General features: G+C 61.3%; 1 protein-coding gene across 5 annotated transcripts in view; it reads right to left on the bottom strand.

The window, feature by feature from the left end:
• Positions 1-14,330, bottom strand: part of LOC119064680 (plectin) — a 51,072-nt gene extending 36,742 nt beyond the window's left edge. For 3 of the 5 annotated variants that reach the window (XM_053660960.1, XM_053660961.1, XM_053660971.1), the window contains exon 1: positions 14,134-14,330. In XM_053660960.1, the coding sequence (XP_053516935.1) occupies positions 14,134-14,326 (193 nt within the window). In that variant the 5' untranslated portion in view covers positions 14,327-14,330. Of the gene's footprint in view, positions 1-12,274; positions 12,452-14,133 lie in introns of those variants that run through there. The other 2 variants (XM_053660965.1, XM_037166474.2) reach the window with 1 other exon arrangement.
• Positions 14,331-14,663: the final 333 nt, after the last annotated feature.

The raw sequence follows: 14,663 nt of genomic DNA, 5'->3' as shown, positions 1-14,663 counted from the left end.
CCCAGGGCGGGGCTTCGGCTGATCAATGCCCCCGCGCATGCTCTTGGCCTAGCACCGCCCACCCCTTTCAGCCCCGACCTCCCCGGCTCCTGACCCCAACAACTTCAGCTGGATGACCAGGCCAAAAGGCCAGATACGGATGCACTCAGATGGCCCACCTACCCAACCCCGCAGTCCCCCGAATGTCCTCCGCTGGCCACCCTCAGAGGGCCTCCCGGGCGCTCCTACACGTGACATTCATGCATGAAGCCACCACCACGCTCTCCCTACAGAAGACACCCATCAGTCTAGGCACCCAGGGTGAGGAGGGAAGGCAGACCCCACCGACAGCCTGCCGGTGGTCATGCCCTGGGACCCTGGGCTACTGCTGTCACTACCATGGCTCGTGCCCCAGCCCCCCCCCATGCCCTACCAGTTCTGCCCCTGCTCTCTGCCCTGTCCCCTCCCCTGGCACCCTCTTCTACCCACAGGCTCTTCTGGGCTGCCTCACCCCGTCCTATGACTCCTGATGCCCTCCATGCTCCGAGATGACAGGTCCATCCCAGCTCCAGCCGGCGCCCCAGCCTCTGCCTCTCCCACTCAGCAACCCCACCGGCCTGTCTTGGGATCCTCTGTGGTTGCAGCACAGTCACCTCCCAGGGGCTCAGGCCAGCCCCCTGAGGTCGAAGGCCCCACAGACCCTGGCAGCTCTGCCTTCCAGCCTATCCACCTGTCCCTGTCTGCATGCCCATCTCTGGCCCTAGCTCCAGCACAACCCCCCCTGCCAGGTCTGCCCCCCCCCCAGAGGATGGCAGGGTCAGCCTCCTGAGCCACGGGAGCGGGATATTGGTCACTGCCTGCCTGCTGAGGAGCCTCTGCAAAGTCCAGGTGGGGTCCGTGCCACCTCAGCCCCCCTGGGGCATTCGCCCCTTCCTCACCAGCCGCTCCCGTCCCACTCTGGCCCTCCCAGCTGGGCTGTGGGTGACAGTCCCCACACGATGTGGCCGGCCTCCCAACCCTTCCTCTGACCCCACCCCAAGGCCCTTCCCAGACTCTCCGGGCCCGGCCTGCCCACCCCCCTTCAAGCACCCACCCTTTCTGCAGGCGGGGCTGTGGTGGAAGACATGTTGGCGGCACAGGTGGAAGCCAGCAGCACCCATGGGTGCAGATTGGTGGGCAAAGAGGCAGGTGCAGCCCTGTGCTGGCTCAAAGCCTGGCAGTCACCTTGCTCCCCCAGCCCTGCCCCTCCCCCAACTCTCCCAGGCCAGGGCATAGGCAGGTCTCCAGAAAGAGCAGTCACCAAACTGGGGGAAACAGCAGAGTGAGAAATTAAAACAGGATTCTGTGACTCCTTACACCTAAATTCCCATTACTTTTACATTAGTGACTTCTGGATAAACCTAAATTCAGCCTCTCCCTGAATAGTACTTCAAATAAGTTATTAATAGTTATTAAACTTCAAATGGAACTTATACTTCAATAAACAAGTCTGAAAAGTATTGAAAGCTCAGCAAAAAAATCTGTGCTTGTTCTATTTTAAAAACTGCATAGAATTGAATTTTATGAGATCACAGTTTCAAGCTGATGAAGGTGAGGGAAGGACAGGGGTGGGTGGTGAGGAACACAAGTGAATCAGGTTTTTCCTAACTTTTCAAAACCACAGGGACGACCATTTGGAGAAGGCCTGTCCCAGGCCCTTAAATGGCCCGCTCCAGTCCAGCTGCCCACTGATTGGTCAGTGAGTGGCCACTGCCACCATCACCTGCAACCAGGACTCTTAGAGGGTGGGTGGCAGTCGGAAGGTCCAGGGAGGACACCCCTGACCAATCTGCCCCAAGCAGCAGCCACCTGCTGGGGCCTGGGGAGGCTCCACGGGGTGTATGGAGCCCGCTCCTCGGTTCCCTCTGCGGGCAGGCTTCCCGGAGGAGGCGGCAGCCGAGTGGGGACGGAAAGGCAGGCTGCAGCTAGCCGGCAGAGGAAGAGGGAGGGCGAGAGAAACGCGGTGCAGCCAGCACTGGAGCATGTGGGGACAGCTGGAGACAGAGCTGTGGGTGCGGGTTCACAAGGCCAGGGAGGCCCCACTGCCGTGGACAAGGGGCCGGCGGCTGCAGATGCGGGGAGAAATGGCAGCTCTGCTGGGTGAGAAGGCGGCTCTGGCTTTCACTGGCCTGCACGTCACCTCGGGGCCCCAGAAGACAGGCGGTCCAGCTGCACGGGCCCCTGCCCCCACTCCCTGGGTGCCCAGCTAAAGCCTTGTCAGATCCCTGGGGCCAGGGACTCGCCTCCTGAACTCACACCTCAAACCCCTGGAAGCTTTCTGCAAACCTAGAAGGCAGTTCACACCCTCGGGGTCCCTGGAGTGGGAGCCAAGCCCCAACACCTCTGCCAAGGCCCTCCTCCTTCCCAGCTTCTAGGGGACAAAGCATGCTCCCACCCCCGTGAGTCCCAAGAGACCCTGACAGGCTTGGTGCTGCCTGGCCTCCACACACCCCACCTGCCATTCGGGTGGCCCTGCTGCTCCCTCAGCTGGTTGCTCCCCCCACTTTAAACCTGTCCCTGCGCCCCTGTGGCAGCTTGCCCTGCCGAGGTTCACTATGAATGGTGGACAGGTGATCCAAGTGACCCTGTGAGGGGGACATATGACAGGGGCAGGTTTTGCGGGCAGACACCTTCCCACTCTGACATGCAGCCCCCTGCACCGCCAGGCCTCACCCCACAGCCAGAGCTCAGTGCCGGCCTCAACTCGGGGGAGGCTGCCGGGCTGGGGTGCAGGAGACCCTTCCTCCACAGGGAGGCCCCTGTGCTGGGTGACGGCCCTGTGGACCACCCTGGGTGGCTCCTGAAAGCCTGTGGCCACCAAGCCAGCCCAGGCCCACCACACTGCTGTGGAGGGGCTCCTGGGGGGTCTTGGGGACAACCAGAGGGGCACAGAGGGTCCCGTCCAGCCCCTGCCATTCAGCCCAGTTCTGAAATAGTGCCTGAGGCCTTGGGAGGGCCTGGGTCCCATCCCCGTGTCCCTCCATTGGGAGGTACCACCCTTCTGCTCCTACATGCCCGTCAAACCTCTTCCTCCCCGTCTCCACCACTGCTGTGGGCCTGGCCACCACGTTCCCACCCCTGCCACAGCCAGGCGCCCTGCACAAAGCAGCCAGAGGGCTCCCACGTGCAGACCAGGCCCTGCTGCAGCCCTGCCACCCCCGCCTAGCCCCCTGCCACGGGTGGGCCTGTCCCCGGTCCTCGAGGGGCCACCTGTCGGTCCAGCCTGTCTGCGGTTCTCTCACAGCCGGGACAGCGTCTCCCACCCAGAGGCACGGGTCTGGGCCGTGGGGACGGCTGTCTCACCCGCATCCCGCAGGCCTGGGCTGGCAGGTGTCTGCACAGGGAAAGGAAGGAGTACATTTTTTCGGTTCGGGGTGACATGCTTCCTGGGAAGGCTACCGACACAGCTGTCCTCCGCCTGCACGGGGGACGTCAGAGCTGCTGACAGAGACACATCAGCACTTCGGCCTGGAAACCAGGAAGGGTGGTGCACTATTAACCCGAGAGCAGATGTCCCCCCGAAACCCACCGCGCCCCCTCCCGGGCCCCCCCGCCGGGGCCACGTGGGCACTGCGGCCCAGCAAGGTCCGCCGGTGCTGTGGGAGCAAGCCGCTGGTGCTCCTGTGCCCCAGGGCTGCAGGGCCCTCCGGGTGGCGGTCCGGGACCCGCCGAGCCCACTCTGCTGCAGACGGCCAGGCCTCCGCTGCTCCTGTGTAGAGCTCCAGGTGTGTGGGGCAGGGGGACGGGACAGAGGGACGCGGCGCCTGTGCGGCTGCCACCAGGGCACGGGGACATGACGTCACCCCTCTCAGCACCTAGACAAACCGCACTGACCTCCGTGCACGACCAACGAAACAGCCCACTTCTGACAGGCCCAGGAGACTCCCCGGGGCAATAACACGGGGAACCGTCATTAGCCACGCGAGATACAAAGTACTCGGAACACGATGAATGAGAACCAGCCCGCACTCAGGTGCAGAAAGCCAGCACAAAGGAAGACACCCACGTCCTGCAGGGCCCGCCCCTCAGAGCCAGGGCTCCCCAAGGTAGCGGACACACTGACTCAAACGGCAGCTCCAATCCAGGGGCCGGCCGGCCGGCCCTGCACCACCCCTCCGGTTTCCGTCCATTACGGCTGCACCTGCCAGCTCTCTGCTTTTGGTGTCGGGGTGGCAAGGCTGCTGTCCACGTGAAGCTCAAAGGCAGGGAGTGGGCGGGCACAGGGTCTGAGCCCCAGGGGGACGCGGCTGCAACACCCAGCAAGCACCTGAGAGACGTCTGTTAGACACAGTGGTTGAGCAGGGGGCATTCGCCTCCCGCCCACACTGAGGGCCTGCGAGGCCCCCCACCCTGCACAGGCGCCCTGCCCACACGCCGTCGGGGCGCACTGTCGCTGGGTCCCCACACCCTCCAGCGTGTCTCTGTGGAACGGCAGAGACCCAGACACGGTTCTCGGCTTCCCCACTTCTAACCCACAGTGCGGCATCTCACACACCCCGCACACGGGCTGTGCCCGCCTCTGCGCTCACCACCCAGGGACTCCTGCCACCGGCGCAGGGGGGCTCGCATCTGACAGACGCTCTCAGTGGCCTGTCTCCAACAGCTTTGCCAGCGCCACCCAGAAACCCCAGCGTGGGGACTTCTGCCAGTCCAAGAGGTGAAAAATGGTATCCTGGTGGGGAGATAAAGCTTACATTGTGTGTGCCACTTGACCCAGAAATTCTATTTATAACAACAGTTACAGACACACGCACCCGGCCAGCTACAAAGCTGTTTGCTGCAGCAGTTTCTGACACCAAGAACTGAAACAAAATAGAAATAACCTTAACGTTCTACATCACAGGATGGGTTTAAATATGTCGGGATCACCATGCGAAGGGATATTACACTGTAAACAAATGTCACAGAAAGATGTGCATGTCGTAATAGTGAGAAAAAAGAAGTTACAGGTGTCTGAAACATCTCGTCACGCCCTGACTGGCGTGGCTCAGTGGACTGGGCATCACCCGCAAACCCAAAGGTCGCCGGTTCGATACCTGGTCAGGGCACGTGCCTGGGTTGCAGACCAGATCCTCAGTGGGGGGCGTACGAGAGGCAACCCATTGATATTTCTGTGGCACATCAATGTTTATCTCCCTCTCTTTCTCCCTCCCTTCCCCACTCTCTAAAAATAAATAAATAAAATCTTTAAAGAGAAAAGATTTTGTTTCTTGGAGTGGGCGCTACTGTTTCTGGGAGTGGGGACAAATACCTAAAAGTGCGGAACGGGCTTTGAACTTGGGCACTGAACAGAGGCTGGAGAATTCTGAGGGACATAAAGAGCCTCACCTGCCTCAACAGACTGTGGGTAGAATCCGGATGGAAGTTGTCAAGTCGCTGCTCAGAAGGAGACGAGGGGCAAACCGCGGGCGGTGCAGGAGAGGCGGCCTTGGTTAAACGGGGCTGAACCGGGTGGAAAGCGGAGCTCGCACAGGACGAACCTGGCGTGACGGGCGTCCCTGGCAGCCCACGGCGAAGGGCAGGGGTCCGGGCGCACACTGTGGAAGGGACTGGGGAGCCAGAAGGGGCTGCCACGGCGACAGGGGCATCCTGCTCCGTTGGGACTGCGGGAGACGCTGCCGCGGCGCAGACTCGCTGCCAAGAAAGCACGTTCTGCGCTGAGGGCCAAGGGTGTGGCTGGGCGGCCTGCAGCTGAACAGGTGCGTCCCACACCTAGGACTAGACAGGGGTCGTCCAGGAAGGGCCTGTGAGCACCCTCCTCTCTAGCAGCCGGGGCCCGAGACACACCTGGGAGACCCACGGGGTGGATGAGGGTGCTGCGTCCGCAGAGACCCCGCGGCCGGGACAGCGGAGCCCAGAGACGAGACGAAGGGGAGGAAGGCTGCCATCTGCCTGCAGGCAGCTGCTTGGCTTCACACCGGTGCTACTTCCTTTTAAGGTTTATTTTTTAAGATTTTTTTCATTTATCTTTAGAAGGAAAGGGAAGAAGAGAGGGAGAGAAATATCCATGTGTGGTTGCCTCTCGTGTGTCCCCTGCTGGGACCTGGCCTGCAACCCAGGCATGTGGCCTGACTGGGAATCGAACCGTGATCCCTTGGTTCGCAGGCCTGCGCTCAATCCACTGAGCTACACCAGCCAGGGCATCCTTTTAGGGTTTTTAAAAAAATATTTTACTTATTTACATTTAGAGAGAAGGGAAGGGAGGGAAAAAGAGAAGGAGAGAAACATCGGTGTGTGGTTGCCTCTCACATATGCCCTGCTGGGGACCTGGCCCATGAGCCCTGACTGGGGATCAAACCAGTGTCCTTTCTTCCTCAGGCCAGGAGCTCAATCCACTGAGCCCCACCAGCCAGGGCAGCGCAGGTGTCCTCTTCAGGAGAAAGGAAAAGAGCCTGCAGGGGCCCATCCTCAGGCACAGCAGGTGGGATGAGTGTAGAATTGTAGGGACCGGAGGGCGGACTGCGGTGGACTGATGGTGCCCCACCCCCAATATACATCCACCTCTAAACTGCTGAATGTGCCCTTAACTGGGAAACGGTTTTTGTAATTAAGCTAAGAATCTTGAGATTCTGGATGACTCAGAGGAGATGCTAATTTCAGTAGCACATCTCCTTAGAAGACACAGGGGGGCAGGGGGGATCAGACAGATGCAGCCGTGCTCCAAAAGGCATCTGCCCTGGAGCCTCTGAGGGGCACGGCCCTGCTGACAGCGGGCCTTTGGACTCTGGCCTCCAGAACTGTGAGAATAAACTTCTGTCGTTTCAGGCCACCAAGACTGGGGCCATTTGTTACAGCGACCCCAGGAACATAGTGCAGGGGGTGCTTTTCCGGGCCAGTTGTGCTCTGCAAACAACCATGGGCTCCAACGTAACAGTAACAGTGAAGCTCATTGTATCTCGCGCTTGTTGTACTTGTTTTATGAGCTGCCCATGTAGCCACTCGTTTATCAAGAAAAGAGAAAAAAAGATGCGTTTCAAACGTGCAACAGCCCTGACTGGTGTGGCTCAGTAAACTGAGCACCAGCCTGCAAAGCAAAGGGTCCCAGGTTCAATTCCCAGTCAGGGCACAGGCCTGAGTTGCAGGCTGGGTCCCCAGTAGGGGGCACGTGAGAGGCAACCACACACTGATGTTTCCCTCTCTCCCTCCCACCTGCTCTGTCTAAAAAATAAATACATAAAATATATTTTTAAAAACTGCGACATACATATTCATTTGAAAAACAAAAAGAACGGAATAAAGATCATAAAAAGCCACATGCTCAGAGACACCCGATGGAGACACCACCAGCTGACCCCCCCACCACCGCCTGCACCCTGTGGCCCCGAACTCCCAACACCCAGCCGTGCCCCTGCCCCACTGTCCCAGGCACGGGTGCTGCTCCAGCCCAGCTGCCCTACCAGCGCTCCCCAGGCCTCCAGGGCTCCCGACCAGCCACACCACACGTCCCTCCAGGGCCTTCCTCTCCTGTAGCATTGTCCCTGGATCCGCCCCCACCCGGGAACCAGAGTCGGCAGCCAGTGCCCCTAACCTATATCCTCGTCCCAGACCCCTTTGCCTCAGGGCAACAGTAAAGTTTCCTGCCAAGAGCTGACCAACCAGCTGGGGATGACCCTTCTGCAGCTAAACCACGACCCAAGCTCCCCCGGGACGGGAAGGGTGAAGGGAGTGGCCCAGTGGACTAGCATCCCGAGCCCTCCAAGTGGGCACTTCCTCCCCTCACCTGGGGACACTTCCTGACTCCACCTCCACCCTCCAGGCACCAGGCCTGCACCTCCCTGCCTGCTGTGGGCCTGCCTCTGGGCACCGGCCTCGGTGCCAGGCCATGGGGGTCTGGCCCCCACTGACACCACCCCTCCCTGGCCCCCGAGTCCCTTCTCAGGGCACCCAGCTCCCCTCAGGTTTTGTCATGCAAAAGACAGACTCTGGACCTACCTCCTGCCATAGGCCATTATTCATTCAAAATGGATCGAAGACCTAAAGACAGGAGTTAAAACTATGGAAATCTTTTTAAAAAAGATTTTATTTTTAGAGAGAGGGGAAGGGAGGGAGAAAGGGAGGGAAACATCGATGTGTGGTTGTTTCTCACACACCCCACTGGGGACCTGGCCTGCATCCCAGGCATGTGCCCTGACTGGGAATTGAACCAGTGACCCTTTGGTTTGTAGCCCATGTTCAATCCACTGAGCAACATCAGCCAGGGCAAAACTATGGAAATCTTGAAAGAAAAAAAAAACATGCACATAAATCTTCACGGCTTTTGGAACAGGCAATAACACCAAAAGCACAAGCAGCCAAGAAAAAATAGAAAAACTGGGCCCATCATAATGACAAACGTCTGTGCTTCAAAGGACACTATCAAGAAAGTGGAAAGACGACCCACAGAATCCGAGAAAAATTCTGCAAGTCGCCTATCTGAGAAGGAACTCGTATCAAGAACACACAAAGAACACTCACGACTTGATCGTGGAAAGATCAAAACCAAATTCTGAAATGGACGGAAGGCCTGAGAGGAGTGGCTCAGTGGGCTGGGGGCGGCCAGAGGACCTGGGTGAAGATTTCTCCAAAGAGGACACACGAAGGCCAACACGCGCAGGAGGACACGCTCCACGGACCGGGCATCAGGAAGCACAACAGAAAAGCAGCACGAGAGCCCACTTCACACCCACTAGACTGGACGTGCGCGGTCAACAAGGCCGATAACGGCGGGAAGTAGGGGTGGCGGCTGTGGGAAAGCGGGTGGGGCTTGGAGAGCCACCTGGCAACTCTCCAAGAGTTAAACATAGAATGACCGCAGGACTCAGCAATTCCACTCCGCAGCACCTGCCCAAGAGAGAGGAAGACCTGTGCCCACACAGAAGCCGGCACAGTGCTCCCGGCGCAGAGCAGCCGGGTGGTCTATTGAATGTACGATAGCATCACCTCCACAGAGCCAAGTGCGCACCTTAATTTACTGCTGAAACACGCTCACCGTCTCCTGACCTGCTGGAAAGATGGCACCATCGGAGTGGCAGGACACTGGGTAGCTACAACCTTCAGTTTGTATGTAAACAACGCACCACCAGCAAAGCACAGTAAAGCAAGCTGCACAGTATCTTCAAGGTCCAGTCTAGGCAAACCCACAGGGGCTGGAGTGGATCAGCGTGTGCCGAGGGAACTGTGGTAACGGTGTCACAAGTCTATCAATGTTCGAAAAACCACTGAATTCTCCCCTCTCTCTCTTGCTCACACACACACATCACCCCAGCCAATGAGAGTGGGGGCCAGAGTTGTGACTTAGGCTGTTTTTCTTTAGATACTTCCCTGGTGCTTGTTCTCTGTGTTCTGAGCACATTTTACCTTCGAGGGTGAACAGAGACCACAAACCCTCTCCAAAGCGTCCCCGTTACCCGCCAGCCTCTGCTCCTGCCAGCTGAGCTCCGGCCACCAGAGACGGCGATCCGTGCCATCACCCACTCACCCATGCGAGCACCCTGCAAACGCTGGCTGAGGGCCTGGGGCCGGCGCCAGGGACACAGATAACGGAGCTCAGAGTCCGGGACGGCAGAGGGTAGGACCTGCGAGGAGGGTACCGCGCACCATGGCCTGGCGCCCCACGGGGAGGTTGGGGCGGCCCCTGCAGCTGAGTTTGAAAGCAGTCACGCCGCCCCACAGCACACTGACACTCCTCCTGGCCCCCCTCCAACCTCGCCCTCTACAGCCCTGCCCTCCAATCTGATCCTCACTGACTCTGTTGTCACACTGCTCCCAGCCCTGAGGGGACAACCTTGAACTCTCTCGCACTCCCAGGCCTCCCTTGCGGGCCCTGTGCTCCACGGCCTACGCTGTGCCTCAAGCCCTGATCCCACAGACAGGCCTCTGGCCCTGTGCACAGAGCACCACTCGAGGGGCTGGGAGGCTCCTTCTTCACCGGACACCCTGCCCACATTCGCCTGCTCCCCCAAACCCTCCCCCACTCTAGCACACTTGACCCGGCCCTGCCAGGCTCTGGCAACCTAGGAGTCAGGACACCCCTTGCGGCTGAGCTGGCTGGCCACACACCCCAGTGGCCTCAGCCCCACAGGAATCTGCCCTGCAGAAAAGGCAAGGAGGATGGGGAGGGGCTGTGGCCAGGAGGAAACCAAGAATGTTCTGGAAGGATCAGTGACCACCCGGAGACAACTGGGGATTTTCGGGGGAAAGCCAGGGATGATGATGTGTCCAGGGTGGGGCCTAAAGTATTGTGGGGTTTGGGGTGGGGGGAGGTCACAGAGGTGAGAGACCAAGAGGCTGGACTTGGGAGGGGAAGCCCAGAAGTTGAATCTGGTAAGAGAAGAGGACGGTGCGGCCGGGGGAAGGGTGACTGCCCATGAGGGTCGGAGGCCAGGAGACAGAATCCAGAGCCCTCATGGGCCCAGTGAAGGACCACGAGGGGGTGCACAGGGGTGCACAGGGCTGGGCAGGGGATCCTGAGGGCAGAGCCAGCCCAGGAAAGGGGCTCCTCCGCACCCCCGACCCTGAGCAGCCACTAGCTGGCCAACATCAGGGGCCATGCCTCCCCTCCCCTCCCCCCCCCAGGGACAGGAGGGGCCAGGCTCTCAGGCTTCCAATAGGTGCAAGGGGCTCACAACAGTCGCCGTGCGGCCCACAGCCCAGCCACCTCTGTCCTCTCTGGGCCACTCCTGGGGCTTGGCCACAGCGCAGCCCCTCGCCCACTCCCGCGGCTCAAGTCAGAAGCTGAGGAGACTCAGGGGTGCCCGGTACGTCCCAGAAGTTCTCCCTCCTCCTGATGGTGCAGGGGGCCCCCACAACCTGCTCTCCTGCTCGGACCAGGGCCCACAGGGGCCTGCACCGTGACTCTGGCCAGCCCACTGCGGGCAGGTGCCCGGCACCCACAGGCAGAAGGAACAGGCAAGAGTCACCCCCCAAGCCCAGGAAGTGGACATGGGCCAAGGCGCCCCAATGTGTCCAACACAACCCTGGCGACCAGGGAAGTGGGGGTCAGCCCAGGGCAGGCTCTGTCCGCACACAGCTCCATGGCCAGACCAGAACAAGGGTTCTGGGGCAGAGCGCTGTGCGGCTGTCTGGTGTCCCTACCTTAAACGGAGTGGCCAGCCCCCAAAGAGTTCGGTCCTACGGTTTGTCAGAACAGCTGTGGCCCAGATGGGCAGCTGCTTCCCTGCCCTGTGCCTGCCCAGGGGCGCCCTTCCTCCCTGTGGGTGCAGTGGTCTGACCCAGAGCCCACTGTCACCAGGGCGGCTCTACCTGGCTCAGGTGAACTGGTCACGGAGGTAAAGGTTTGGCCACCATGCTGTCAAGGAGAAGCTCACAGCACACACATACCGCTCAGGACCCAGTGAAAGCTGTTTGTGAAGGACGGGGGAAGGGGGGCGGCAGAGATGAGCCCTGGGCCCAGCACAGCTGCCCCCTGAGGTCAGTGGGTGGAGAGGGCTCCACGGGCCCCAGGCAAGGCCCCGGCAGGACGGCTCTCCCTGAGCTGCCCTTGGGGGCAGAGCCAGTAAAACCAGTCGTGTGGAGCTGGAGCAGCTCCGGTCAGCTCTGCCCGGGGCCACTTCGACCCTCTCCACCAGCTCACCCCCAGGCCCGTAAGCCCCTGCGGGTGGGAAGCCAGGGCCGTGTGCAGGCCCACTCAGAGCAGTGAGGGTCTGGGCTGGTGCAGAGAGGCCCCCAGGGCCTCGGGCAGGAGAAGGGGGTCTGCCTAAAGCCACAGAGTGGCCTCCTCTAGAGAGGAAGAGGGGGCTGCTCAGACTTCCCCATCCCACAGCTGCCACCCAGGGGACAGAGAAGGAATGTAATGGGGGTCCCTGCCAAGGAAGGGCGGCAGCCTAGGCGCTGGCCACTTTGGGAGGTGAGGAGACGCGGCAACTATGCCACCCACTGCCAAGCTGCCAAGTGGTGGCAGCCGCCCCTGCCCCATGTGGGAGGCACCCAGCTGAGGGGCAGGGAACAGCTTAGCCTTGACCCACGTGTCTGCTGAGCGTAGACTCGGGCCACTGGACACTGGCCGGGAGGAGCCCCTGCCGCTGGGAGGCCCACCCCACCTACCCGCACTGCGCGATGTCCTATTAAGGACATACCCGCGGGGGCTGTGGCCGCGGGCGCCCGCTAGCCTCTTCCCTAGGCGCCGAGGCCGCGCGGACAAGCGAGGCGGGTGGGGACTGGGCTGCGTCTGGGCCGCGATGGGGACAGCCACTGCGGACAAGGTGTCACAGACCAGGCTGTCAGGCTGGAGGACGTGCCAGGGCCGGTGGCGCCGTACCTTTGTACCTCTCCCGCACCTCCTCGTAGGCCTGGATGAAGTCCTGCTCGTCGGGTGGTGGGCCGGGCGGCAGCAGGGCGGCCATGCCGGCGGGCGCGGGACGCGGCGGGGCGCTGCGGCGGGGAGGGAGCCTCCAGCTCCGGGCAGCCACTCTGTCCCTGCGGCCGCCAGCGCCACTTAAAGGAGCCGGCCCCGCCCCGCACCCAGGATGCCCCACGGGAGGGGCGGGGCGGGCCCAGGGCCCGCCGGCCTCAGGGAGCCGCGGCCACACGTCCCGGCGCGTCCGAGCGGGCTCAGCGGGAGCGGCCACGCGGTCCCGCGTCTGTGTTCCATCGCGCGCGGCAGCGAACACACGCCACGTCCCTCCCCTGACTGGGTCGCGGGACCGCCGACAGCCGGAATTCCTCTCTTCTGGCTTCCAGCTCCGCAGCAGCCCCCTCCCTCGTCAGCCCCAGCCCCGACCTCTCCGTAGACCTCGTCGGATCCAGCGACTTCACCTGGCCGCCCCCGGGTGCGCCCCTCCCTCCTCCCTCCTTCCTAGAACGCTTCGCTTGCAGCCTGGGAGCTGGAGTTAGTATTATCTACACAAAAAGGACTCTTAAAACAGAAAGGAAAAAATTCATGCACTATTTCAGAAGAAATAAAATGCCTGGTACAAATAAAAGCCATTTTTTAAGGGGACTAAATGGTAATGGAAAAATATAATAAAGATTATATAACAAAACAAAACAAAAGCCATTCTTTTGCCCCCGGCAAACTGGAAAGACCGTTCTCTCGGCACTGGCAAACGTTCTCCCGCCTAGAACGCCCCTGGCTTATGCCTCTCTGACCTCACGTGCCAGGAGCCCCTCTTCTGGGGGTCGGCACTGGGAAAGTCCGCAGACTAGCACAAAGGCCCTGCCCTGGGCCTGCGCAGCCCAGCTCAGAGCCCGCTGCGGGGCCGGGTGACAACGAGGAAGGCCAGGGCTCCGAAGGACGTTCCGGGTCGCTTCCATGTGGGGAAAAGGGCCACTTCTAAAACCCACAGGTGACTCGGGAGAAAGAGGGTCCGGCCTCAGGGGTGGGGGGTGGCCAGCCTCACCCTCTCCGGCGGTCCCGCTCCTCTGTTTCCCCCACCAAGCCCCTCACCGCCCACAGCACGTCCTCACTCGGCAGCCGGCCAGCTGGCCTCTTCCCTCGTGCCTCAGGCGACTCTCCCCCACCCCCCACCCCCTGCCAGGCCTCTGCAAGGGCCAGTCCACCCTCCGGGCGCCTCACCATCATCCAGCGTTAGTGGTGGTAGGGTCAGCACTCAGCCTGGGCGCAAACGCCCTCAACAGGATCCTCCCTTGCCCAGCACATCCTGGGGTGGGGTCCAGTCCTAGGTCCCCCACTTCCCAAAGGTCCAGGCCGCTGTCCACCTGCCAGCCCTGCACTGCTGGAGGCCTCTCCCTGGCTTTTCCCTGGAGAGCGAGGCTCTGGTGCAGGGGCCTGGGCTCTCACCAACCAGGTGGACCCTCTTGACCTGCTCCTAGGTGCTTCCACCGAGCCCACGATGGCAGCCCAGACCAGGGGGCCTGGGGGGCAGCTCTGCCCCAGGGGCCCAAGACAGTACCACCATGGCATTTGGGCACTGCGCCCTACCGGAGGCCGGCGACGGTGCCACCACAGCAAGCGCTACCGCAGGCCTCATGCAGCAGGCAGAGCGGGCCCAGCAGGTGGCGCTGTGTGGCCTGCCATCACCCAGGACCCGCGAGGCCCTCTCTGACCCGCAGTGTCTCACCTCTTCTCCCTGTCCTACACCTGCGCGGAGCACGCAGCAGCAGCTGGGTCAGCCAGCTCCTGCTTGCAAGCTGAAAGACAATGCCCTTCTGCATTACCTGCAATTCGGATGACTGCACGCTCAGCAGGGTCCAAGACTCCGCCATTGCCCCCAGAGCCACTTCCACTCCTCCGGCTCCGCTGCGTCTTCCCCAGGTTCCAGGGCAGTGTGTCCCCAGGGCTGGGTGAGCTGCTGCTTCCGTTGGAGCCATCCTCGGCCACCACCCGCACCTCATGGTCCTCACCCGACATGGCTTCCTGGAGAGGGGGCAGGAGGGGGTCACACCTCTAGGGAGATGCACACTGACCCGTCACCTTCTTAACCTAGACACTGGCCCCACCCACCCACCCTATCAGCTGGACACTGATGCCCACCTGCCTCCTAAGTTCCACCTGCACATACTGACCGCACCCCTCTGCACCCAGACGTGGAAGACCCTCTCCCACCACCCAAGCTGGCCTCACCCTCTCCAGATCATCCCCAGACACCACACAGTGACCCCCCCCCGGCACTGACCCCACTCACCCCAGTCTATCACTGGGACATTGACTACCCCATTGTTGCCCCTCCCTTCTCTTAGTCACCCAA

The sequence above is a fragment of the Artibeus jamaicensis genome, unplaced genomic scaffold (genome assembly GCF_021234435.1).
Source record: "Artibeus jamaicensis isolate MK-2021 breed Jamaican fruit bat unplaced genomic scaffold, CSHL_Jam_final scaffold_916, whole genome shotgun sequence".
NCBI lineage: Eukaryota > Metazoa > Chordata > Mammalia > Chiroptera > Phyllostomidae > Artibeus > Artibeus jamaicensis.
The sequence above is the reverse complement of the archived record's forward strand: the minus strand, read 5'-3'. Positions and strand labels throughout refer to the sequence as shown.